This window comes from Cervus canadensis, chromosome 18 (assembly GCF_019320065.1).
Source record: "Cervus canadensis isolate Bull #8, Minnesota chromosome 18, ASM1932006v1, whole genome shotgun sequence".
NCBI classification, from domain to species: Eukaryota; Metazoa; Chordata; class Mammalia; order Artiodactyla; family Cervidae; genus Cervus; species Cervus canadensis.
In genome coordinates this window covers 49,275,758-49,303,632 of record NC_057403.1, presented here as the reverse complement: position 1 = coordinate 49,303,632, position 27,875 = coordinate 49,275,758, and the positions used below count along the sequence as shown (strand labels likewise).

The following is a 27,875-nucleotide window of genomic DNA, read 5'->3' as shown; positions in this document are numbered from 1 at the left end:
CAAACTGTGGGTGGTCTCGAATCCAGGAAAGGCCATCTGCTATATTTTTTAATCTCCAAGAAGTTTTCTTTGTTCTCTTATTATTCTTTTTTTTTTTTTCCCATTTATTTCTATTAGTTGGAGGCTAATTACTTTACAATATTGTAGTGGTTTTTGTCATACATTGACATGAATCAGCCATGAATTTACGTGTATTCCCCATCTTGATCCCCCCTCCCACCTCCCTCTCTACCAGATCCCTCTGGGTTTTCCCAGTGCACCAGCCCCGAGCACTTGTCTCATGCACCCAACCTGGGCTGGTGATCTGTTTCACCATAGATAATATACATGTTTTGATGCTCTTCTCTCGAAACATCCCACCCTCGCCTTCTCCCACAGAATCCAAAAGTCTGTTCTATACATCTGTGTACATCTGTGTATCTGTATAATGGGCTCCAGTTTCATCCATCTCATTAGAACTGATTCAAATGAATTCTTTTTAATGGCTGAGTAATATTCCATGGTGTATATGTACCACAGCTTCCTTATCCATTCGTATGCTGATGGGCATCTAGGATGCTTCCATGTCCTGGCTATTATAAACAGTGCTGCGATGAACTTTGGGGTGCACGTGTCTCTTTCAGATCTGGTTTCCTCAGTGTGTATGCCCAGAAGTGGGATTGCTGGGTCATATGGCAGTTCTATTTCCAGTTTTTTAAGAAATCTCCACACTGTTTTCCATACCGGCTGTACTAGTTTGCATTCCCACCAACAGTGTAAGAGGGTTCCCTTTTCTCCACACCCTCTCCAGCATTTATTGCTTGTAGACTTTTGGATAGCAGCCATCCTGACTGGCGTGTAATGGTACCTCATTGTGGTTTTGATTTGCATTTCTCTGATAATGAGTGATGTTGAGCATCTTTTCATGTGTTTGTTAGCCATCTGTATGTCTTCTTTGGAGAAATGTCTGTTTAGTTCTTTGGCCCATTTTTTGATTGGGTCATTTATTTTTCTGGAATTGAGCTGCAGGAGTTGCTTGTATATTTTTGAGATTAATCCTTTGTTGCTTCATTTGCTATTATTTTCTCCCAATCTGAGGGCTGTCTTTTCACCTTGCTTATAGTTTCCTTTGTTGTGCAAAAGCTTTTAAGTTTCATTAGGTCCCATTTGTTTATTTTTGCTTTTATTTCCAATACTGTGGGAGGTGGGTCATAGAGGATCCTGCTGTGATTTATGTCGGAGAGTGTTTTGCCTGTGCTCTCCTCTAGGAGTTTTATAGTTTCTGGTCTTACATTTAGATCTTTAATCCATTTTGAGTTTATTTTTGTGTATGGCGTTAGAAAGTGTTCTAGTTTCATTCTTTTACAAGTGGTTGACCAGTTTTCCCAGCACCACTTGTTAAAGAGGTTGTCTTTTTTCCATTGTATATCCTTGCCTCCTTTGTCAAAGATAAGGTGTCCATAGGTTCGTAGATTTATCTCTGGGCTTCCTATTCTGTTCCATTGATCTACATTTCTGTCTTTGTGCCAGTACCATACTGTCTTGATGACTGTGGCTTTGTAGTATAGTCTGAAGTCAGGCAGGTTGATTCCTCCAGTTCCATTCTTCTTTCTCAAGATTACTTTGGCTATTCGAGGTTTTTTGTATTTCCATACAAATTGTGAAATTGTTTGTTCTAGTTCTGTGAAGAATACCGTTGGTAGCTTGATAGGGATTGCATTGAATCTATAGATTGCTTTGGGTAGTATAGCCATTTTGACAATATTGATTCTTCCAATCCATGAACACGGTATGTTTCTCCATCTGTTTGTGTCCTCTTTGATTTCTTTCATCAGTGTTTTATAGTTTTCTATGTATAGGTCTTTTGTTTCTTTAGGTAGATATACGGCTAAGTATTTTATTCTTTTTGTTGCAATGGTGAATGGTATTGTTTCCTTAATTTCTCTTTCTGTCTTCTTATTGTTAGTGTATAGGAATGCAAGGGATTTCTGTGTGTTAATTTTATATCCTGCAGCTTTACTATATTCACTGATTAGCTCTAGTAATTTTCTGGTAGAGTCTTTAGGGTTTTCTATGTAGAGGATCATGTCATCTGCAAACAGTGAGAGTTTCACTTCTTTTCCTATCTGGATTCCTTTTACTTCTTTTTCTGCTCTGATTGCTGTGGCCAAAACTTCCAACACTATGTTGAATAGTAGTGGTGAGAGTGGGCACCGTTGTTTTGTTCCTGATTTTAGGGGAAATGCTTTCAATTTTTCACCATTGAGGGTAATGCTTGCTGTGGGTTTGTCATATATGCTTTTATTATGTTGAGGTATGTTCCTTCTATTCCTGCTTTCTGGAGAGTTTTAATCATAAATGGGTGTTAAATTTTGTCAAAGGCTTTTTCTGCATCTATTGAGATAATCATATGGTTTTTATCTTTCAATTTGTTAATGTGGTGTATTACATTGATTGATTTGCAGATATTTAAGAATCCTTGCATTCCTGGGATAAAGCCCACTTGGTCATGGTGTATGATATTTTTAATATGTTGTTGGATTCTGTTTGCTAGAATTTTGTTAAGGATTTTTGCATCTATGTTCATCAGTGATATTGGCATGTAGTTTTCTTTTTTTGTGGCATCTTTGTGTGGTTTTGGAATTAGGGTGATGGTGGCCTCATACATAGAATGAGTTTGGAAGTTTACCTTCTTCTGCAATTTTCTGGAAGAGTTTGAGTAAGATAGGTGTTATCTCTTCTCTAAATTTTTGGTAGAATTCAGCTGTGAAGCCATCTGGTCCTGGGCTTTTGTTTGCTGGAAGATTTTTGATTACAGTTTCGATTTCCTTGCTTGTGATGGGTCTGTTAAGATCTTCTATTTCTTCCTGGTTCAGGTTTGGAAAGTTATACTTTTCTAAGAATTTGTCCATTTCATCCAAGTTGTCCATTTTATTGACATAGAGCTGCTGGTAGTAGTCTCTTATGATCCTTTGTATTTCAGTGTTGTCTGTTGTGATCTCTCCATTTTCATTTCTAATTTTGTTAATTTGGTTCTTCTCTCTTTGTTTCTTAATGAGTCTTGCTAATGGTTTGTCAATTTTGTTTATTTTTTCAAAAAACCAGCTTTTAGCTTTGTTGATTTTTGCTATGGTCTCTTTAGTTTCTTTTGCATTTATTTCTGCCCTAATTTTTTAAGATTTCTTTCCTTCTACTAACCCTGGGGTTCTTCATTTCTTCCTTCTCTAGTTGCTTTAGGTGTAGAGTTAGGTTATTTATTTGGCTTTTTTCTTGTTTCTTGAGGTAAGCCTGTAATGCTATGAACGTTCCCCTTAGCACTGCTTTTACAGTGTCCCATAGGTTTTGGGTTGTTGTGTTTTCATTTTCATTCATTTCTATGCATTTGATTTCTTTTTTGATTTCTTCTATGATTTGTTGGTTATTCAGAAGCGTGTTATTTAGCCTCCATATATTTGAATTTTTAATAATTTTTTTTCCTGTAATTGAGATCTAATCTTACCGTACTGTGGTCAGAAAAGATGACGGGAATGATTTCAATTTTTTTTGAATTTACCACGACTAGATTTATGGCCTAGGATGTGATCTATTCTGGAGAAGGTTCCGTGTGCACTTGAGAAAAAGGTGAAGTTGATTGTTTTGGGGTGAAATGTCCTATAGATATCAATTAGGTCTAGCTGGTCCATTGTGTCATTTAAAGTTTGTGTTTCCTTGTTAATTTTCTGTTTAGTTGATCTATCCATAGTTGTGAGTGGGGTATTAAAGTCTCCCACTATTACTGTGTTACTATTAATTTCCTCTTTCATACTCGTTAGTGTTTGCCTTACATATTGCGGTGCTCCTATGTTGGGTGCATATATATTTATAATTGTTATATCTTCTTGGATTGATCCTTTGATCATTATGTAGTGTTCTTCTGTGTCTCTTTTCACAGCCTTTATTTGAAAGTCTATTTTATCTGATATGAGTATTGCAACTCCTGCTTTCTTTTGGTCTCCGTTTGCATGAAATATTTTTTTCCAGCCCTTCACTTTTAGTCTGTATGTGTCTCTTGTTTTGAGGTAGGTCTCTTGTAGACAGCATATATAGGGGTCTTGTTTTTGTATCCATTCAGCCAGTCTTTGTCTTTTGGTTGGGGCATTCAACCCATTTACATTTAAGGTAATTATTGATAGGTATGGTCCCGTTGCCATTTGCTTTGTTGTTTTGGGTTCACGTTTATACACCTTTCTGTGTTTCCTGTCTAGAGAAGATCCTTGAGCATTTGTTGAAGAGCTGGTTTGGTGGTGGTGAATTCTCTCAGCTTTGGCTTGTCTGTAAAGCTTTTGAATTCTCCTTCATATCTGAATGAGATCCTTGCTGGGTACAGTAATCTAGGTTGTAGGTTATTCTCTTTCATTACTCTAAGTATGTCCTGCCATTCCCTTCTGGCCTGAAGGGTTTCTATTGATAGATCAGCTGTTATCCTTATGGGAATCCCTTTGTGTGTTATTTGTTGTTTCTCCCTTGCTGCTTTTAATATTTGTTCTTTGTGTTTGATCTTTTTTAATTTGAGTAATATGTGTATTGAGGTGTTTCGCCTTGGGTTTATCCTGTTTGGGACTCTCTGGGTTTCTTGGACTTGGGTGGCTATTTCCTTCCCCATTTTAAGGAAGTTTTCAGCTATTATCTCCTGGAGTATGTTCTCATGGCCTTTCTTTTTGTCTTCTTCTTCTGGGACTCCTATGATTCGAATGTTGGGGCGTTTCACATTGTCCCAGAGGTCCCTGAGGTTGTCCTCATTTCTTTTGATCCTTTTTTCTTTTTTCCTCTCTGCTTCATTTATTTCCACCATTTTATCTTCTACCTCACTTATCCTATCTTCTGTCTCTGTTATTCTACTCTTGGTTCCCTCCAGAGTGTTTTTGATCTCATTTATTGCATTATTCATTTTTAATTGACTTTTTTATTTCTTCTAGGTCCTTATTAAACATTTCTTGCATCTTCTCAATCTTTGTCTCCAGGCTATTTATCTGTAACTCCATTTTGTTTTCAAGATTTTGGATCATTTTTATTATCATTATTCTAAATTCTTTTTCAGGTAGATTCCCTATCTCCTCCTCTTTTGTTTGACTTGATGGGCATTTTTCATGTTCCTTTACCTGTTGGGTATTTCTCTGCCTTTTCATCTTGTTTAGATTGCTGTGTCTGGAGTGGGCTTTCTGTATTCTGGTGGTCTGTGGTTCCTTTTTATTGTGGAGGTTTCACCCAGTGGGTGGGGCTGGACGATTGGCTTGTCAAGGTTTCCTGGTTAGGGAAGCTTGCGTCGGTGTTCTGGTGTGTGGAACTGGATTTCTTCTCTCTGGAGTGCACTGGAGTGTCCAGTAATGAGTTTTGAGATGGGTCTGTGTGTTAGGTGTGACTTTGGGCAGCCTGTATGTTGACGCTCAGGGCTATGTTCCTGCGTTTCTGGAGAATTTGCGTGGTATGTCTTGCTCTGAAACTTACTGGCTCTTGGGTGGTGGTTGGTTTCAGTGTAGGTATGGAGGCTTTTGGATGATCTCTTATTACTTAATGTTCCGTGTAGTCAGGAGTTTTCTGGTGTTCTCAGGTTTTGGGCTTAAGTTTCCTGCCTCTGGATTTCAGTTTTGTTCTTCCAGTAGTCTCAAGACTTCTCCAACTATACAGCACTGATAATAAAACTTCTAGGTTAATGGTGAAAAGATTCTTCACCATGAGGGACACCCAGAGAGGTTAACAGAGTTACATTAAAAAGAGGAGAGGGAGGAGGGAGATAGAGATGAGCAGGAGCAGAAAAAGGGGACTCAAGAGGAGAGAGACAGATCTACGCAGTACTCTGTTCCCTAAGTGTTCTCCGTAGCCCGGACACCCACAAAGATTCACAGAATTGGATTGGGAAGAGAAGGGAAAGGAGGAAATAGAGGTGTTCTCAGGTAGAGAACGGAGAGTCAAAAGTGGGAGAGAGTAATCAACACACTCCTGAATAAAAATGGGAACTGAATATTGGATTCTTAAATGTCCAAAATTTATATCACATACTGGAAAACAAAGATTAAAAATCTAGAGTCGAGGTTAGACTCCTAAAAATACAATATTAAAAACAACAACACAAAAACTTTTAGAAATATATATGAAGTTCAGTTTAAAAATAGGGCTTCTCTCCTTTTTTTTTTTTGGCAAGGTTATAGTGAAATGAAAATGAAAATTAAGGTGTAGTAGAGGAGTAATAGAGGACCTTAGAAGAAAATAAGAGGAAAAAAAGAAAAAAAAAATTTTTTTTCCTAATTAAGAAAATCGTAAAAATATATGAAAATGAAAGTTAAGGAGTAATGGGGGAGTAATAGGGAATTTTCAAAGAAAAGAGAAAAAATAAAAAAAGAAGAGAAAAAAATGTAATTTTAAAAAAAAGGTAAAAATATATCTAGGAATTTCTCTGGAGCTGTTGTGGTCAGTGTTGGTTCGGTTCAGTTTCAGATAGCTCCTTGTTCCAGCTTACACTTCTGGATATCTATAGGCCCTTTCCGGTGTAGTCAGTGTTACCTACAGGGATTTTAATCTGTTGCACTGGTCCCTTCTGAAGCGGTTCCCTTTGTTTATTTGGCTTCTGTTTGCTGGTCTCTTCACTATCTAATTTCCGCCCTGACACAGGCGGGCGGAGGTGGTCTCTTGTTCAGGTTTGCTTGTTCAGTTGTGTTGCAGGGAGGGCGGGGCGCTGCAGACAGATATCACTGTGTGTGGGGAGCTCTCACAGTGTTCTGGCCACACTAGGTTTGCTCCCGCTTACGGGTGTGTGCTCTCCCCGTCTACAGTGTTCAGGCTCCTGGCTGCTCTATATGCAGCACGCCCTGCGTTGCATGCGGTTCCCGTTTTCCGGTACTACACAAAAGCACGGACTCAGTTGCGCCTGCGTTTTGTGCCTTCCCTGCCCAAGCAGCTCAGGCAGCCAGGAGCTTGACGGGCGCACTCTCCCTGTGCGGTGCGCCTTCTCCCCTCCGAGGTTCCAGCCTCAGTTTCCTCGCGCGCCAGTTGGGTGCGTGCGCCTTGTGTTTAGCCACGACCCTCCTGGTGGATGTCGACCATCCAGAATCTCAGGAAGTCTTTGGTTAGAAACTGGAGGCCTGTTTGCAGTGTGGTAGGGGATGCCGTCTCTGGGCCCAAGTTTGCCCCTTTCCCCTACCCCCTGCCTCCTGCCTCCGGCGGGGATGGGGCAGTCCGCAGGCGGCTAGCTCTTTTCTGGACTTGCTCAGTCCCTTTGTTCTGTGAAGGGCCGGCAGTGTGTTTGGGCCGGTTAATTTTCTCTCTCTTGCTATCCCCCAGTTTTAAGTTGCTATCTCACTTTAGCTCCCTCCAGTTGCCCTCGGCATTCAGGCCCGGTCCTTACTCTAAGCAATGCTGCCTGCTTCTCTCCGTTCCACCCCCACTTTCTGGTGGCGGATGCGGGCGTCTGGGGTACTTTTCTGCTGGGAGTTGCTTTTAGGCACGTAATCTGTGGGTTTTATTTATTTTTCCTCCCAGTTAGGTTGCCCTCTGAGATTGGAAAACTTCCTCCAGAACCGCCAGTGCGAAGGTTTCCTGGTATTTGGAAACTTCCTCTATTAAGACTCCCTTCCCAGGACGGGTCTCTGTCCCTATGTCTTTTGTCTCTCTTTTTATCTTTTATATTTTGTCCTACCTCCTTTTGAAGACAATGGGCTGCTTTTCTGGGTGCCTGATGTCCTCAGCTAGTGATCAAAAGTTGTTTTGTGAAGTTTGCTCAGCGTTCAATTGTTCTTTATGAATTTGTAGCAGAGAAAGTGGTCTCCCCCTCCTATTCCTCTGCCATCTTGGCTCCTCCCCCCCTATTATTCTTTTGTCTTAGCATGCTGTTCTTCTTTTTTTTAATGGATAGATTTTCTTCTCTTATGTCCTTAAGTATAGTTTTGAAGCTTTGTTTTTGTTCACTATTATTTGTTTTTTTCAGATTCTTTATTGCTGTTTGTTTGGTTCTTTTTAATATTCAGTTTTCTTTAAAAGGCAGGTAGCTCTTCATTAAACTTTATTAAGAATAAAGTACTAAAGAACTCATTGGAAACTCTGCGTGGTGGGACTTGTTTCTTGCCCTGTGAATATGTTCCTGGCTGACTGGCATCCTAGGGATTCGGCAGAGCTGGGATCAAAGGCCCATCTATTCCTTTTGTTGACTTTCCATTAACTCCTTGTTTTCAGCCTTAGACCAATATCTTACCATCTCCTGAAACTTAAACCTCTGACATCTGAAACTTCCCAGAAATAAACTAGTTGATGCCTTGCTGAGCAAGAGGGAAAAGGAACCATCAAAGACCTTCAGTTAAATCTGTTTTCAGCCTTGTGCCTTATTTTTGTCATCTGGTATTTCTGATGACTCCACATTCTAAGCTTTTCAAAGGTTCTTCAAGGCAAAAAGCTGATTGAGCCTTTTCTCTAAGCACTTCAAGCTGAAGTGTATGTAAGCTATATAGTTGACCATTGAATGATATGGGTCTGAAACGCATAGGTCCACTTATATACATATTTTTTTCCCACTGAATACATGCAGTACTACACTGTCCACAGTTGGTTTAATCTGTGAATGCAGAACCGAGGATGTGGAGGACCAATTGTAAAGTTACATGTGGATTTTCAACTGCAGCTGGTCAGTGTCCTTAACCCCATGTGTTCTTCAAGGGTCAGCTCTTGTTTCCTCGCCCCCTGTTAAGTCAATTAGCATCTCTCCATCTGCTGTGTCCTTTCATGATCTCTTTGTCTTTGAGGGTTATGCTTTAAAAAAATAAAATTCATTCCATGTCATTTTAGTAGGTTCTTTTAAAAAAGTGATCAATGAATATCACAATAAAGTTCAAATTCCTATTTTTAGAGCCATAAAGCAGCAAGGCAATTTTAGGAATAAAATTGGTTAGGATAAGTTCCCATCTAGTCCTTTGTAATGTATTCCTGTCTATTTCAGGGTACTTTTTGACCGCAAATCATGGATTTATTTGAACAAGTATTACTGCCAAGTATGTGCAGCATATGCATGACTGCACATGCATAGGTACACAGGTGCACAACAGGGGTATGCACTCACATACAGCTTGCTACATAGTAGCAAGATGTAGCTACATGTACAGTTACTATGTCATCATTTTTAAAGACCAGCTATTTTTAAGGGAAAGGTTCAAGTATTGTCAGAATACTTTGAAGAAAGTGGCATTACAAAAAGTATTTTATCATGAGAATCAATTTTAGAGGACAACACAACTGAATTTGAATTCCAGCTACTCCATTGAAGTAGATGTTTAACTGAGAAAGAAACTTAATTGCTCCAAACCTCAGTTTCTTGGTGTATTCAATGAGAAGCACAATACCTATTTCAGGTAATGGAGATTATCAGATAATAATAATAGCTGTTAAACACTTGATATAATATCTGAGACATAGTAAGTAGCTGCATTAAAATAAAGCTATTATTATGTATTTTTTCTTAATCTTATCCTTATCAGTATTTTCCTTATTTCACTGTAAGTAAAACCTGTTACAGATTTTTTATATTCGTAAGGTCATTTAGAAAATAATAGACTATTTGGAAACTGTCTTGCTATTTGTTCTTAAGTAGAATTAAATATAACTTGAATTTAAGGCCTAATTTTTGGTTGGGTCACTCAGACAACATTATGACCGCACTCTAGAATGTCTTTTTAAAAAATTTTCAAGGTTAATATAAACCATTTTAGAATATTTTATTGTTAAAGATGTAGAACTAGGTATGTATGTCATGATAGTTTATTGCCAGGTTTGGTCAAGAGGAACATATTTTTCATTATGAATCTTGAAAAGCTTTCAAAAATAAAATGATTATTTCAAATCTGCATTGAAATCCAAGATTAAGTAATTTTTAAATAGTATCTTTTATAAAATGACAGTGATACTCATTGGTGCTTTAACAGTTGATAATCAGCCTCCATTTGTATAAACACCATTCATGGGTCCTGGTATCTCTGACAAAAGAACTAGGTGAAAGGACTATAAGTCAGTGCTTAAACATAGAACTGCACTTCCTCTTAATAAATATTTCAGCTTTTTCTCATTTCTTAAGACTCTTTGCATTCATCCTGAATTCTTTCATAGTCCAAGGAAGTCTACATACATGAAGGATGATAAGCTATTAAAGAAGACAATGAAATTAATCAGTTCTGTAAATTTTTGTATTTTGCATTGAAAATATTTTTACATAGTATAAATGTAAAAGTGTCCTTTTCTATTATAGCTCTACTGGAATGTTTGTTTATTAAAATATTTGTTTGTTTGTTTGTTTGTTTAGTAATTACAGTACATTGATAACCAGTGTAGTCCCAGGGGATTATGATGGAGATTCACAAATGGATGTCCTTCTGACGTATCTTCCCAAAAATCATGCCAATGGTGAATTAGGAGCTGTTATCTTCTGGGGACAGAATCAAACACTAGGTGAATTTGTTTTAAATGTCTTTAATATTTGTCACTGAATATTAAAGGAAAAACATGCCTGGTATTCGTAGGTAAATGTAACAAAAATAATGTTCAAAAATTAGTTCAAAAATGCAGTTCTTATGTGTCAGTAATTGTCTCTAAAAATCTTTTTAAAAGTCTGTTTTCTGATTTCCTCTTTCAACCTAGACGTGATCTGTAGTCAACTCCAGGGAACAAAATCCATTCTTATTACTTTAAAGAAGAGAGATTTATTAAAAGGTTTTTATGCTTTACAGAGTTATTGGGTTGACTGAAGAACACACACTAAGTTGAACTTTCAGGAACAATTCTCAAAGCCTTTGAAGAAGCTACTGCCTTTTTCCCATCAGAAAGCAGCCAGGCGCACAGCAGGTGCTCCCTCAGTACTTAAAATTCAGTGATCAGACATTTAAGACAGAAATGACAGAAACACAGCCTTCACCTCATTCCTGTGTTGCAAAACCCATAGTGTATCTAATTAGCAGGGATCACATTTTATTCAGAATCTTAGATGCAAGGATGTCTGAGAAATGCTGTTTTTGGTTTCTGGTCTCCCTAGTACAAGAAAGCACAAAAAGGTTAAAGTTTCAGAGTCTGTCTACCATGCGTGTGTGCTAAGTTGCTTCAGTCATATTCAACTCTTTGCGACCCTATGGACTATAGCTTGCCAGGCTTGCCGTCCATGTGATTCTCCAGGCAAGACAGTCTACCTACCCTATCTTCCCATGAATCTTCAAATTTTATCTGAAAAAACAATTAATTACACCTGAATGGGCAATTTTGTTCATAGAACCAGATTTCAAGGACTGAGGCGGAGAGGAGAGCATAGACATTTTAGAATCAAGTAGTTTTGCACCCTATGGGTTCTTTACAGCAAAATCTTAATTGGCAGCTGCTCTAGTGGTAAACCGTATATAAAGAAGATTCATGTAAGAGATTTTCAGAATGAAGACTCAAAAGGAAGTTATTAGAATGCTGATATCTTCACTGTAGTGTGAAAGTGTTAGTCTCTCAGTCGTGTCCAGTGCTGTGACCCCATGGACTGTAGCTTGCCAGGCTCCTCTGTCCAGGCAATTCTCCAGGCAAGAATACTGGACTCAGTTGCCATTCCTTTCGCGAGGGGCTCTTCGTACCCAGGGATTGAACCTATGTCTCCCATATTGTAGGCAGATTCTTTACTATCTGAGCCATCAGGGAAGCCTATAAACTTTCCCAGTAGTTTATCTTTACAAACTTGATGTCCACTTAAGTTATAGTGTCTCATTAGTGATAAGTGGTGAAAGTTGGAATTAGTTAGAGATGAATCTTGAAAAGAATAAAAGATTATTCTCTTCCCTAAGTGCAGATATAAAAGATAATATAAAATGCCTGTTCATTTATGTATTTTCTTTTCTTTTATAGATCCTAGCAATATGACCATACTTAATAGGACTTTTCAAGATGAACCACTAATTATGGAGTAAGTATGTGCTTGCTTCCCTTTACATGATTCTAAACTTACAAACATAAAATAAAATCTTTTACATAGGAAACTACTTTGCTCAGTCGTGTTGGCTCTGTATTCATTCTCCCTTTAAAGCTGATAGGGGCCTGCCCTCTTAGTTATATGATATTTACTTGCCATGATGGAAGAAAGAGAAAATTGAAATTCATTATTTTGGAAAAAGAAAGAGATTTGTCTTTTTGGTTTTGTCTTAATAGCTTTGAATGTGTCCATGATGGATCTTTATTGATCCTAGCCATGTCATTATTCAGAGAACTAAGATAACTGTTTTTGGATAAAACTGTTAGTGCTTGATTGGTAGATATGAAGGGTAGAGGATTTCCTCTGGTTGACTTAGAACTATTTCTATATTAAGGAAAAACTTTGTCCTTTTTTACAGATCTTGCTTAGTATTATCATTTATCTCCTCGAAGTAGACTCATGTACCAACATAAGCTTAATTCAAGTAGCTGTTAGGATTCTGATAATGATATAGATACTATCTTGGGGACTAAACAATGTACAGCCACATTCTTGCTTCCAGTGCTGCCTTTTGTACAGTTATTAAAATCATAGTTGTACATCAATAGGTCAGTGACAATTAGAAGTCTGAACTTTAATCCATGAATTAATCTTTTAAAGGTTATCAGCTTGATTTCTTTTTTAATTAGGTGTTTTTCATTGTTGTTACAATATTCAATGGCTAGTATAAATTTTTATACCATCTTAGGGATTACTTTTGTGGGATATTTCTCCTAAGCCCATCTGGCTAAATAAGGAGGAGGGTCATGATTCTGAAATTATAGTCTCCTTATTACTCAGAGATAGGCTAGACTATGCAGAGGCTACAGACAACACCAGAATCTCACAACAGAAGTTTATTTCTTGCTCGTACTACATGTCCACTGTGGGTCAGTGATAGTCTGTGCTCTTTAACTAGCACTCAGAGTGTCTCAGAGGCCCGATCATCTGTGTAGCTGGGCCATCCGAAACACGTTCTCATGCCGAGGTGGCTAGAGGGTCCAATGACAAAAGTTAAACCTGTCACTTCTGACGTTCAGTTGACTACAACAGATACTGTTGTATGTTTACCACACCTACCCAAAGTTTTTTTTTTTTAATTAAATTGGAAGTGAGAATTTAATAGAATAGCTGCTTAATGTTTTTAATGTTTTCGTTTCAGCTTCAATGGTGACTTAATTCCTGATATATTTGGTATCACAAATGAATCCAGCCAACCACAGATATTATTAGGAAAGTGAGTAAATATGATTATAACCATGTAATTAATTGTACATGTTGGTGCTAAGGGACTGTGTGTCTGTATGAACTGATTGCTTTTACCGTTGTGGGGGGGAAACCCCATCTTATTGGAACTCCTTAATTTTTAAAAGGACATTTGGTCAACATATAAATTTCCTCAAACAGTATGGATTTGATCTGCCCCTGGTTTCTGTGTACAGCCAGTTTAATCATATTATCCCTCTGGAAATTAGAGATAGAAACTTTGCAAGTCCCCATTTAAATATTGGTACATAGCTAATCAATGAATATAGTAAAGTTGCAGGATATAAAATTAACACACAGAAATCCCTTGCATTCCTATACACTAACAATAAGAAGACAGAAAGAGAAATTAAGGAAACAATACCATTCACCATTGCAACAAAAAGAATTAAATACTTAGCCATATATCTACCTAAAGAAACAAAAGACCTGTACATAGAAAACTATAAAACACTGATGAAAGAAATCAAAGAGGACACAAACAGATGGAGAAACATACCGTGTTCATGGATTGGAAGAATCAATATTGTCAAAATGACTATACTGCCCAAAGCAATCTATAGATTCAATGCAATCCCTATCAAGCTACCAACAGTATTCTTCACAGAACTAGAACAAACAATTTCACAATTTGTATGGAAATACAAAAAACCTTGAATAGCTAAAGTAATCTTGAGAAAGAAGAATGGAACTGGAGGAATCAACCTGCCTGACTTCAGACTATACTACAAAGCCACAGTCATCAAGACAGTATGGTACTGGCACAAAGACAGAAATGTAGATCAATGGAACAGAATAGGAAGCCCAGAGATAAATCTACGAACCTATGGACACCTTATCTTTGACAAAGGAGGCAAGGATATACAATGGAAAAAAGACAACCTCTTTAACAAGTGGTGCTGGGAAAACTGGTCAACCACTTGTAAAAGAATGAAACTAGAACACTTTCTAACGCCATACACAAAAATAAACTCAAAATGGATTAAAGATCTAAATGTAAGACCAGAAACTATAAAACTCCTAGAGGAGAACATAGGCAAAACACTCTCCGACATAAATCACAGCAGGATCCTCTATGACCCACCTCCCACAGTATTGGAAATAAAAGCAAAAATAAACAAATGGGACCTAATGAAACTTAAAAGCTTTTGCACAACAAAGGAAACTATAAGCAAGGTGAAAAGACAGCCCTCAGATTGGGAGAAAATAATAGCAAATGAAGCAACAGACAAGGGATTAATCTCAAAAATATACAAGCAACTCCTGCAGCTCAATTCCAGAAAAATAAATGACCCAATCAAAAAATGGGCCAAAGAACTAAACAGACATTTCTCCAAAGAAGACATACAGATGGCTAACAAACACATGAAAAGATGCTCAACATCACTCATTATCAGAGAAATGCAAATCAAAACCACAATGAGGTACCATTACACGCCAGTCAGGATGGCTGCTATCCAAAAGTCTACAAGCAATAAATGCTGGAGAGGGTGTGGAGAAAAGGGAACCCTCTTACACTGTTGGTGGGAATGCAAACTAGTACAGCTGTTATGGAAAACAGTGTGGAGATTTCTTAAAAAACTGGAAATAGAACTGCCATATGACCCAGCAATCCCACTTCTGGGCATACACACTGAGGAAACCAGATCTGAAAGAGACACGTGCACCCCAAGTTCATCGCAGCACTGTTTATAATAGCCAGGACATGGAAGCATCCTAGATGCCCATCAGCAGACGAATGGATAAGGAAGCTGTGGTACATATACACCATGGAATATTACTCAGCCATTAAAAAGAATTCATTTGAATCAGTTCTAATGAGATGGATGAAACTGGAGCCCACTATACAGAGTGAAGTAAGCCAGAAAGATAAAGACCATTACAGTATACTAACACATATATATGGAATTTAGAAAGATGGTAACAATAATCCTATATGCAAAACAGAAAAAGAGACACAGATGTACAGAGCAGACTTTGGGACTCTGTGGGAGAAGGCGAGGGTGGGATGTTTCGAGAGAACAGCATCAAAACATGTATATTATCTAGGGTGAAACAGATCATCAGCCCAGGTTGGGTGCATGAGACAAGTGCTCGGGGCTGGTGCACTGGGAAGACCCAGAGGGATCGGGTGGAGAGGGAGGTGTGGGAGGGGGGATCGGGATGGGGAACACATGTGGATCCATGGCTGATTCATGTCAATGTATGACAAAAACCACTACAATATTGTAAAGTAATTAGCCTCCAATTAATAAAAATAAATGGGAAAATAAATAAATAAATATTGGTTCATTAGATGTTCTTAAAAATGGAAAGATTTAATTTGAATACTGTGGATAGCTGCCATCTTGATTGATTTCTCCACCTTACTCATGTTAACTCCCATATGTTTACTGATAAGCCTTGTTCCTTCTATGTTCAAAGAGCAATTAATAATTGACTGAAAATGTAAACATTTCTCTCTAAGCTCTGGAAACTTTTCCATGTATACTCTATCCTTGACCAGTATGTGTGCTTGTGCATATCCAAGAATGCCACTCTTAGGGAAGACTGCCTGTTATCTTGTGATTTGAAGATTTCCATTATAGTTTCTCTAGATTTGAAAAGAACTGTCCTCCTAACACAAGAATTGATGATAACAAGATACTTTTCATGAGATACCTTCAATTTGGTTAATGTTTTCTATTTTTGATGAAGTACACATTTTAAGAGTACAGAATACATTTTTTTTTTCTTTAATTTTCCAGCAAGTGCAGGGAACCATCTTTATCAATTTATCTTCCCAGGTACTATAAATCTAATGAATTTTCCTTCTGTGTTTTGGAGAAATAATGTTATTTTATGATTAGTTTTCAAAATGTGATTCACAGGCACAAAGATGAGTAAATTGTCAAAATTTGAGCTATTCTGAGGCGAAACTATCACATTTTCTATCCCTTTTCTTTTAAAGTTCTCAGTAAAGAATATGAGTGTTTTTATGTTAGTCACAGTGACCTTTTAAAGACTCGCTGTGACTCTTTAATGAGAAACCCATTTTTTTCCCCCAAACTTTGAAAACTGTCTGAAAGAGCACCTGCTTGGGAGACCAACTGGATGTAGATCTTGCTTCGCCTCTGCAGCCATGCCTGAGAGGCACCGAGTGTGGATGTGGTGTGGGAAGTCACAGGCCACTCCCCTGCTTGTTTACCTTGGGTAGACATGTGATTGAGAATGTGGTGGTGATTTCTGGTCTGGTTTATTTTATGGTAATCTCTGTTATTTTATGATAATTTCCATTTTAGTGACAGAAATACTTGGAATATCTTTAATATGATGTGGCTTGATCTTATGAAATTTAAACTTATGAAACAGCTGCTGTAGATAGTTGAAAAATAACAACGGCCTAGAAAAAAAATAACTACCTAGATATTATGTGATAATGTCATAAATTATTTATTTATTTGTTCTGAATTCTAGATAAGAGTTTTTTAGTCCTCTGCCTGAAGATATATTCACTTTTACTTTTTTATACATTATACTCTGATATACTACAGTATACTGGAGTAGTACTCTGCTGTTTCAAGATATTTATCATTTAAACTTCAGTTACAGATTAAACAATAGTGGCTAACCCTATTATAGGTAACAAGTTTGTATCCAAGATTTCTCCTGATATGACCTTTTAAAATGAAGTTATGTAAATTGGCACCAAAGTATTTCCGTCAAGAGCATTGTTAGGATGACTATAGCTAGCATTGTCATGATTTAGACAAAAGAAAGCTGAAGATTTCTCTGTTGGGGCAAGTATTAATATGTTACTAAAATAAGATAAATGTGTTTAGTCATATCCATTTTATAAGTTACAGACATATGATTAGGTGCATAAGTTAAAAAGCCATCGGTATAAACATTTTGGACTGTTTATGTGACTTCGGTTTGGCAGTGCACTCGTATCTATCAAGAAATCTAATCTACCTTTTGCACCTTAAATATTGTGCTTATTTATGCCTGACCCAAGATTATCTTAATCAAATTTGACTTGAACCTAAACTTTCTGGAAAATTTTGCAATCATCTTTGAATAGAGTGCTAAGTATTCCCATGGGATTGTGCTGGAAAGCCCATGGTTGTAAGTGGCCCAGTACAGGCATGGAAAAAGGAGACTGCCCACAGGTGAAACTAACATGATCTGGAGTAAAGGTGCAGGTGGTCAGTCTAAGCCAGTGACAGAGAAGAATCCCTTTTACTTGGTACAGTGGGGTTATCTGATAAGGACAGAAATGGTGCTAAATCTGCTGAGATGCCAGAAATAATTGAAGTGTGTTAAATGTGCAAAGGTGAGGCTTCAGTTTGCACCTCCACCTCACTTCATAATGACTTGAAATAATGTTATAATATGCCACATTATTTAGAGATAACACCTAGCTATTAAGTGTTAGAGCAGCTTTTGTAATGATGTGAGGTTATTGTTAATGAGCATTTTCTGTAAAAGGATATTTGAAACTGATGTTGCATAAGCATTCAGAATATTGCTTTTAGTACTGACATGAAAACACTTGTACCTGTAATTTTAATCGAAGCCAAATGTAATCCATATACAGAATTCAAGCACATTACTGGGTCAGGCCCAAAGTGTACACCTGGGAATATTAATGTAGGTATGTGACAAACTTTTGCCATACTCTTTACTTCACAAGCATCTGCTTGAATATTTTGAATGAAATATTAATGGCACTGGAAGCAGCCATTTTTAACTTACTTATGTGGGTGGATATTTTCCCTCCATTAGCAGAAAAAACTATCTTCTATTTAAATATAGGTATTTAATCTCAATTCAGAAATCCCTTTTCTGTATGTAACCATGTAATCTTGTCACATTATAATCAATGACTGATTTATTAAATCACCATTCATTTTTACTGCTTGCTGGATTTTGTTTGCTTGCTGGAGCATTACAGAAAATACTGCCAATATTTATCTTAATGAAATGATATGATATTTTTCTTGTAAATCTATTATTTATAAAAAAAATATGAAAATTAAGAGATTTATAATTCAAAAGGAAACCAAGTAAAAACTCTCAAGAGAGCTTTTAACTTTATTATCAGCATTAGTACTTTTCCTAAAGAAACTACTATTGGAGATGAATTCACTAATTGTCTCTTTTCTCGTCTAGACCTTTTTTTTTTCCCCCTCAAAATTAAGCCACAGAAATAGTGGCTTTATAGAAAAGCTTTAGCCTGATGCCTTAGAATTGTATATGCTGTCATTATTTCCAGTGACATGTTACTCAAGGATCCATGATTTTATTTCCTGAAGTCCTATCAGAAGCTTTGGGGAGTCAGTTAAATGACCCCTGATTCCCTGGTGATTTATTATACTGCTTTGTTTTATGTTCTGGTTGGCAGTGTTGTGTGTAAGTGAACTTTTGATTTTTTTTTCAAGTGAATTTAAGATGTTATTCTTAAAATTTACTCACTGTTTTTAGCTAAATGTTACATTTTTTTAGATGTGTTTCCTTTGTAGTAATCTTTCTGAAAAAGAGCTTCTTCTGAGTTTCTGTGTGAGTAAATTCAACAATAATAGTTCTTCATGAATATTGATGAATTTAAAAGTGTTTTGAATTCAACATATTTCTATTAGCATATATCAAAAAATTTGTTTCCTTCTTTGAGATGAAAGCATTTTCTTTTACTTATTACTTTTTGCATATGTAACAAGCACAGTTAGAGCAGCCTATGTATAGAACAAATTTTGAGTAAGCTTGGTATATATTATCATTTCAATTTAGGGTAAAATGAATCAAAATAATTTGTAATTCCTGAAACTGCAGGTTAAGTCCTCGTTCATTAGCACCCTGTTGCATGATTTAAGTATGTATATGCTGTGGAGAATGCCCTACAGATACTTGGTTTTTAATAGTCTGGAGGCCTAGGCTCTGAGCTACATGCAGTTCCCTGAGTTCCATAGTAGTCCTGAGTAGAGATCAGAGCCCGTGGTTCTCCTCAGACTTCCAACTCTTCCGTCTCCCTGACCTGGGATATCTCTCAGGTATAATATTACCCTGTGGAGGTAGGAACTTTTGGATAAAGTAAGGATATGGCTCAAAGAAATCTTCATATTCTCTTTTACGAACATAGATGCTGTTTGTTAGAGGTCCTTAAGATTTATCTGGTCTGTCCCACACCTTTGATTCTAATAGAGGTCCAAGAGTAAATGAATAACCCATCAACTGTTTACCAGAGTAATTTTGTTCTCCAGAGATGCTTCTTTTCCCACTCTTCTTTCTTGTATCCGACTGCTCACCATGCCCCTCCTGAAGAGGCATACAGGTTGTACAACTTATTGTGCTCTGTAAGGCTTGGGGTTGGATGGGGAACGATGAGAAGAAAGAAAATCTCAAACAAGCCTATTTGGATTTTTAAATAACTACTTAGTAACTCTGGAGTTGGCAGTTTGCATGAATTGTCTCATGTTTTTCTCACAACAGATAGCTATGTAGCTCAAGAGGCTCTCAAGGAGCCAGGTAATTCAAAGGTTAAGTGACCATCGCAATGTATAAATAAATGGCACATCTGGCATTTGAATCTTAGTCTTCTAAGATTATGTTTTTGCCTTCAATTATGTACAGCCATTACCATTGTCCTAGTCGCATGGGGCCTTGTTGGTGCTCTGACATGGTTAGCTTAGAATTCCTCGTAGCTTAGTGGTTGTTTTCCAAGAAGGAGCAATACAAGAGGTGTAGACAGAAGCTGGAGATCTCTTTAAGGCCCAGTCCCAGCAGTAAAACAGCATCACTGCTGCATTCTAATCAAAGAACTAGCTAATATTCTAGGGAATTTGAGGATTATGGACTCTACCTGTTGATGTGAGCATGTCTTAGCTGAAATGTACAAGAGTATGTAGGATAGGAAATAATGTGGTCATCTTTGGAAACACAGTATAGTGGGCTGTGTTTATTTACTTTACCATAAGTGAAGACATGCAAAGGAATTTGTAAGCACAGATCATTTAAGCAGCTAGATCCTCAGGTTTCATAGGCACTCCTACCTAAAATTGATGAGCCTGAGTATGTACCCATTATCACTATAACTTTCTTCTCCTTCATATAAGAATGCCATATTCCTTGAGGCTTCCCTGGTGGCTCAGCAGTAGAGAATCCGCCTGCAATGCATGAACCTCAGGAGACATGGGTTCGATCCCTGGGTTGGAAAGATCCCATGGAGGAGGGCATGGCAACCCACTCCAATATTCTTGCCTGGAGAATCCTGTGGTCAGAGGAGCCTGGCTGACTATGGACCATACGGTCATAAAGAGTTAGACATGACTGAAATGACTTAACACACCATATTCCTTACCCTTCCTAAATCTCACAAATGGTACATTTCCAGGGGAGTAAGAAACCCATAGAGCACCAAACACAGATACAGTAAACTAATAGAATCTCCAGATTTTCCTCTTTCATAATACCTTCAGATGAAGCTTGGCACTAAAAGAGTACTTTGGTCCACATTTAAAATGTTCTGAACACAGATGTGCTAGAGAAGGGTTGTGGGAGTAATGACAGCTTTTGTTAAATAACTTTGCCTCCTCCATTCCCTGACTACTGTCAAAGAATCTAATAATTACTGAGAGAGGGTCCTGGGAGAGCACAGCAAAGAGTATCCACAAGAAACACCAATTTCAACAAAGCTAACCTTTAGGCTATTCTTAGTACTTTGTCCCTAAGACACATAATTAAATGGAAAGAAGGTACTTTTCATGCCAGTGTAGTTTTGGATCATGACAATGATTGTTTCAGGTGTGAGTGGAATGTTCTCAAGGACCACTAACCTATGGATAAAACTTTTACCTAATTTATTTCATATTTGATATGCATTTTTTATAACATAGTAGCTAAAATCTATTTTATCAAATCATATCAAGACAATTCCATTTAAAGTCAAATATCTTATTTTGTCTTATGAAACATTTATTCTTTTCTTTCTTGTATTGATAGAAAATAAACTTAAATGTTGGTTCCAAGAGTGAAATAATTTTTTGTAGTGTATACCTTTTCCCCTTATTAAAGTCATAGGGCGAAATGTGGTATGTCTAAAGAAATAAGAAAGAAATGGTACATTTAATCAACTAATACATTTTTATCATACTTACTATATTATAAATTATTTTAGCTGTACTTCACATTGCATTGCTTTAAGTTCATTAAAGATAAACAGCATGTTACTTTACTATCTTATTCTTATAACCTCTTATGAAAATTGTTAAATCAATTTTATCAAAATTACTTTGTTTTAATCTTGACTGCTTTTAGTAATCTTTCCTGTAATATATAATGTGTGCTTTACTCAGCAGTTTTTACATTATTCCCTGAAACACATGTTAACACATTTATTTTAATTGAAAAAAAGAGATCAAACTCTTAACACAAAATAACCTTCATTTGGAGATTGGTTTGACAGTGAGGACTGGATTTGTTGGTTGGATCTTACGACAAACATTTTCCATAAGTTAAATAAGGTAAATCAGCAGCTCTGATTTTTTTTTACTTTTATTATAGAAAAATTTAAACACATAGAAAGGTGGAGCATATGGGACAGTGAATTTGCACGTAATATACCAACTAAACTCAGCATCTCTTGGCCAGTCTTAGTTCCTTCACAACTTTTCCTTCATTTCCCTCTCTCACTCCCTCCCCTGACATTTTTTAATCTATAAATATTTACGTATATACCTCTGAAAAATAAAGATGTTTAAAAAATACATAATTACAATGTATTTATCATACCTAAAAAAACTAAGTTTAATTTAATATTAAATTTCCAGAGAGGTTGTAATGAACACACATGAACAAGATTTCTTAATATCTGTATCTAAAAAAGATGAAGAAAAATTATAGACTTTATGCTGAATACTGTCTCATTCTAGCAATGTCATGCTATTTAAGGATAAGTAAACTAATATTTTAAAACTCTATTCATCTCTTCAAAAAATGGATTTTCAGTAAAATTTTACCTTTCATTTAAGAAGCTATCAAAGCATGTGCATTTTCATCAGTTGTACAGTAGTAGTTAAAATAACCTCAAAGAGAATTTTTTTTTAAACACCTGGATATATGAATCCAATTTAAATACCAATTTGAAGATGTATATTTCTTGGAGATGCATGATAGAGTGATCACTTAAAAGACCAGATATAAAAACATTTTACATCATCATAAAATTTTGTAAGAAAATTTAAAGTACAAGCTCAAGGATAAAAGGAAGAGGAGTTTTTTTATGCGGTTTATGAGTGTATATGGATGATGGTGGGTAGCAGTCAGCATGGTATCTATATTCTATATTCCACTGAATACATTTTTAAGGATAATCGCTTTTATTTTTTTATTGAAGTTTAATTGCTATACAGTATTGTATAGGTTACACATGTACAATATAGTGATTCACAATTTTAAGCATTATATGCCATTTATAGTTGTTATAAAATATTGGCTCTATTCCCTGTGTTGTATAATATATCTTCACTTTATACTTAAGAGTTTGTATCTCTTACTCCCCTGCCACTGTATTGTCCCTCCTCCTTCCCGCTCCCCACTGGTAGCCACTAGTTTGTTCTCTGCTATATATGTTAGCCAGCCTCCTTGTTTTTTATTATATTCACTAGTTTCTTGTATTTTCTAGATTCCACATACCAGTGATATCTTACAGTGTTTATCGTTGTCTAACACATTTTACTTAGCGTAATGCTAAGTTTCGCCTTTTATGGATAAGTAGGTATTCCACTGTGAGTATATGTGGTTATGTGTGTATACCTCTCTAACACACACAAGCACACATACATATATATATATAACATAGATTACATCTTTATCCATTGATCTGTTAGACACTTGGGTTGCTTGCATATCTTGGCTTTTGTAAGTAATGCTGTTATGAACATGTATCTTTTTGAATTAGTGTTTTTATTTTTTTAAGATATATATATCCAGGGGTGGAATTTCTGGATTGTATGGTAGCTCTGTTTTTATTTCTTTATAATTTTTAATAAATTTGATGTATGTATGGATTTATTTTTGGCTGTGCAGGCTTTTCTGTAGTTGTAGTGAACAGGGCTACTCCCTAGTTGTGGTGTGTGGGCTTCCCTGCAGCAGTCTCTGTTGAGCACAGGCTCTAGGCACTCGGGCTTCAGTGGTTGTGTCTCTCGGGCTCCAGAGCACAGGCTCAGTAGTGGGGGCACACAGGCCCAGTTGCTCCATGATATGTGGAATCTTCCCAGATCAGGGATCAAACCCTTGTCTTCTGCATTGGCAGGCAGGATTTTCACCACTGAGCCACCAGGGAAGCCCAACTCTATTTTTAATATTTGAGAAACCTCCATATTGTTTTTCACAGTGTCTGTGTACCAATTTACATTTCTACCAACAGGGCACTAGGGTTCCCTTTTCTCCACATCCTCAGCAACATTTGTTATTTGTGTTCTTGTTGATGATAACTATTCTGACAGGTGTGAGGTGATGTCTCATTATAGTTTTGATTTACATTTCTCTGATAATTAGCAATTTTGAGCATCTTTTCATGTGCCTTTTGTCCACCTGCATTTTCTCTTTGGAAAAAATGTCTATTCAGTACTTCTGTCGCAGAGTCAGACATGACTGAGAGACTTTCACTTAATTGACTGTAAGTACGTAGGTTTATTTCTGGGCTGTTTTGTTCCATTAGATAATCATTTTATTTTAAAAATATCAATAATTCTAACAGATTTAAGCATTAACATATTTTGTAGCTATTTATGGCTCAGCTATTCAGTCGTGTCTGATTCTTTGCAACCCCTTGTACTATAGTTTGTCAGGGTTCTCTAAACATGGGATTCTCTCAGCAAGAATACTGAAGTGGAGTGCCATTTCCTCCTCCCGGGAATCTTCCCGAACCAGGGATCAAACCCATGTCTCTTATGTCTCTTGACCTGGGAAGACATTTAAGACAATGAAAATATTTACATTGCTTTCTTAGAAATGAGCTTAACTGTATTAAGGGATATATCTGTGTTTAGTTGCTCAGTCGTTCCTGTACGAGTCTTTGCGACCCTTTGGATGGTAGACTGCCAGGCTTCTCTGTCCATGAAATTTTCCAGGCAAGAATCCTGGAGCAGCTTGCCATTTCCTCCTCCAGGGGACCTTCCCGACCCAGGGATCAAAACTCCATCTCCTGTGTCTCTTGCATTGCAGGCAGACTCTTTTCCTGCTGAGCCATCAGGTTTTTCTAAATTCTTTTACAGTCTGTTTGAGCAAAAATGTTTTAAAACCGCTGGTCTAGGCAGCTTAGAGAAGCATACTAGACCCATACTGACAGTCGAGCCATCTCCTAATAACTGCTTTTACTTGAGTATCTTAAAAACAACTCAGTATAAGCTGATCATTGAAAAGTGGGTGGATTAGCAGTCATTTCTAAGAGCTGTTACTATAGGCAACTAAAAGCTACAGTTGACATTAATTACATTTAAATTCATTCTTTGACAAATGCTATTCTTTGAAATTGAGGGTGATGATGCCCGGAAATGAACACTTTGACATAATTATCTTTCCTGTGGGGAGATGGCAGGGAGGAGGGTGGGGGACAGATAACTGAAATTTTCTGCAGAGGTTAAGACATCTTAACAGATAGATTCATCTTGGCTCTCAGAACTGCCCACTTTTTCATCTCTGCTGTTTTTTTCCTTTGTCATCAGAGCAGTTTGCATCTGTGACCTTGCCCTTCAAATGGAGTTGAGGAAATTATTATGGGTATAGTTGCTTTAAAAATATGGTGTCTGCTTTGTTTGTTTGTTTTTACTGTGCTGGGTTTCTGTTGCTGTGCAGGTTTTTTCTAGCTGCTGCCAGCAGGGGCTACTCTCTAGGTGCAGTACATGGGCTTCTTATTGTGGCAGCTTCTCTTTTTGTGGAGCCTGGGCTCTAGGGCACACGGGCTTTGAAAGTTGTGGCATGTGGGCTCAGTAGTTGTGATTCCCAGGCTTTAAAACACAGGCTCAAGCAGCATGTGGGATCTTCCCAGACAAGGTGTTCAATCTGTGTTTCCTGCTTTAGCAGGTGGATTCTTTTCCACTGAGCCACCGAGGAAGTTTCCTGGTATCTGTTTCTTAGTGAAAAACTATGTTCTGTACAAAGAGCAGCATTGAAGGCAAGAGGAGAAATGAATTTTATTTTCAGCTATTTAAATTTTTTAACAATTTAATTCTGTTAAACAACTGCATACAGTTTTCAGTCATCTTAAAATGCACCAAAAAAGAAACGGGAATGCTTTCTCTCTCTCCCCCCACTTTGGTTTGGTAAGTCATCAGAATGATAAATAGACACTATTTGTGAAATAGACACTTTTGGATAAAATAAACTATAAGGATCTGCTAACTGCCTCTTAAGAGATATTAATGTAAAAAGTATAAAACTTAAAATACTGGCAAGAACTTTAATATTGATTTGAAATGTTCAAGATAGCAATATTATAGTTGATGTTTTGCTAGGGGTTACAAACTCAAATGTCTGATGGGGCCCAGAAGGAAACCAAAGTGAGTGAACAGTTTGGAAAGGCTGGACCTTGACCTGCCTGCAGGCACTTGCTATGTCTGAAAAAGGCCAGTTGGTTGCCAGGCTCAATATTTTAAAAGAAGCTGGAAATCTTAATTTTTATTTGAAATATTATTTTTAATTTGTTTTGCTTCTGAATTCAAACTTTTTAAAATAATGTATAGGTCAAATAAAATATATCTCTAATCTGCATTTGGCCCATAGTCTGCCACTTTATACTGTTTGCTGTATCACTGCTCTAGATTCTTCATTTGAAATGTATGTTTTGTTAAATAGCTCCTAGGAGAAAATGTCAAAAATTAGTAATTGAGGTTTTCCAAAATTCTAGCTATAACTTATTTCAAAGCAACCCTACAAAAAATTCTGTGAGAAAGTAAATCAATAACTGTTGGCATTTTAATTAAAGACAACCACATGATTAGCCTTATAGAGCTCATCTGTGTAAAAGTTGTGTTTTCTTAATTCCCTTTTGGCCTATATTTACAAGTTTGTTGGGAACCTGAGAAAACTCTCCTGAAATGACTTTATGTTAAATTTGTCATAGACTTTCTAGCCTGAGTCTGATTATTTTGTACATAATTAGAACACTATAAAAAGGCAAAAAGAGATAACACTGAAAGATGAACTCCCTGGGTCAATAGGTGCCCAGTATGCTACTGGAAATCAGTGGAGAAGTAACTCTAGGAAGAATGAAGAGACAAAGCAAAAACAACACCAAGTTGTGGATGTGACTGATGATAAAAGTAAAGTCCTATGCTGTATAGAGCAATATTGCATAGGAAACTGGAATGTTAGGTCCATGAATCAAGGCAAATTGGAAGTGGTCAAACAGGACATGGCAAGAGTGAGCATCAATATTTTAGGAATCAGCGAACTAAAATTTTTTAGGACTGAAATGGGTGCATTTAACTCAATGACCATTATATCAACTACTGTGAGCAAGAATCCCTTAGAAGAAATGCAGTAGCCATCATAGCAAAAGAGTCTGAAATACAGTATTCGGATGCAGTCTCAAAAACAACAGAATGATCTCTGATCGTTTCCAAGGCAAACCATTCAGTGTCACGGTAATCCAAGTCTATGCCCCAACCAGTAATACTGAAGAAGCTGAAGTTGAATGGTTCTATGATGACCTACAAGACCTTCTAGAACTAACACCCAAAAAAGATGTCCTTTTCATTATAGCGGACTGGAATGTAAAAGTAGGAAGTCAGGCAATACCTGGAGTAACAGGCAAATTTGGCCTTGGAGTACAGAATGAAGCAGGGCAAAGGCTAATGAAGAGTTTTGCCAAGAGAACACCCTTGTCATAGCAAACACTCACTTCCAACAACACAGGAGAAGACTCTACACATGGACATCACCAGATGGTCAACACCAAAATCAGATTGATTATATTCTTTGCAACCAAAGATGGAGAAGTTCTATATAGTCAGCTAAAACAAGACCAGGAGCTGACTGTGGCACAGACCATGAACTCCTTATTGCCAAATTCAGAGTTAAATTGAAGAAAGTAGGGAAAACTACTCCACCATTCAGGTATGACCTAAATCAAATCCCTTAGGATTATACAGTGAAAGTGACAAATAGATTCAAGGGATTAGATCTGATAGACAGAGTCCCTGAAGAACTATGGATGGAAGTTCATGACATTGTACAGGAGGCAGAGATTAAGACCATCCCCAAGTAAAAGAAATGCAAAAAGGCAAAATTGTTGTGTAAGGAAGCCTTACAAATAGCTGTGAATAAAAGAGAAGAAGAAAAGGAAGGATATAACCATTTGAATGCAGAGTTCCATACAATAGCAAGGAGAGATAAGAAAGCCTTCTTCAGTGATCAATGCAAAGAAATAGAGGAAAACAGTAGAATGGGAAAGTCTAGAGATCTCTTCAAGATAACTAGAGATACCAAGGGAACATTTCATGCAAAGATGGGCTCAACAAAAGACAGAAATGGTGTGGACCTAACAGAAGCAGAAGATATTAAGAAGTGGCAAGAATACACGGAAGAACTGTACAAAAGAGATCTTCATGACCCAGATAATCACAATGGTGTGATCACTCACCTAGAGCCGGCCACCTTAGAATGCAAA

The 27,875-nt window shown here is 37.0% G+C and overlaps 1 protein-coding gene across 1 annotated transcript in view; it reads left to right on the top strand.

The window, feature by feature from the left end:
• The window catches only part of LOC122421667 (T-cell immunomodulatory protein-like), an 88,627-nt gene that overhangs the window by 4,338 nt on the left and 56,414 nt on the right, over window positions 1–27,875 (top strand). The window contains exons 3-5 of the mRNA XM_043437859.1: window positions 10,292–10,437; window positions 11,860–11,917; window positions 13,125–13,199. Of these exons, the coding sequence (XP_043293794.1) occupies window positions 10,292–10,437; window positions 11,860–11,917; window positions 13,125–13,199 (279 nt within the window). The remainder of the gene's footprint in view (window positions 1–10,291; window positions 10,438–11,859; window positions 11,918–13,124; window positions 13,200–27,875) is intronic.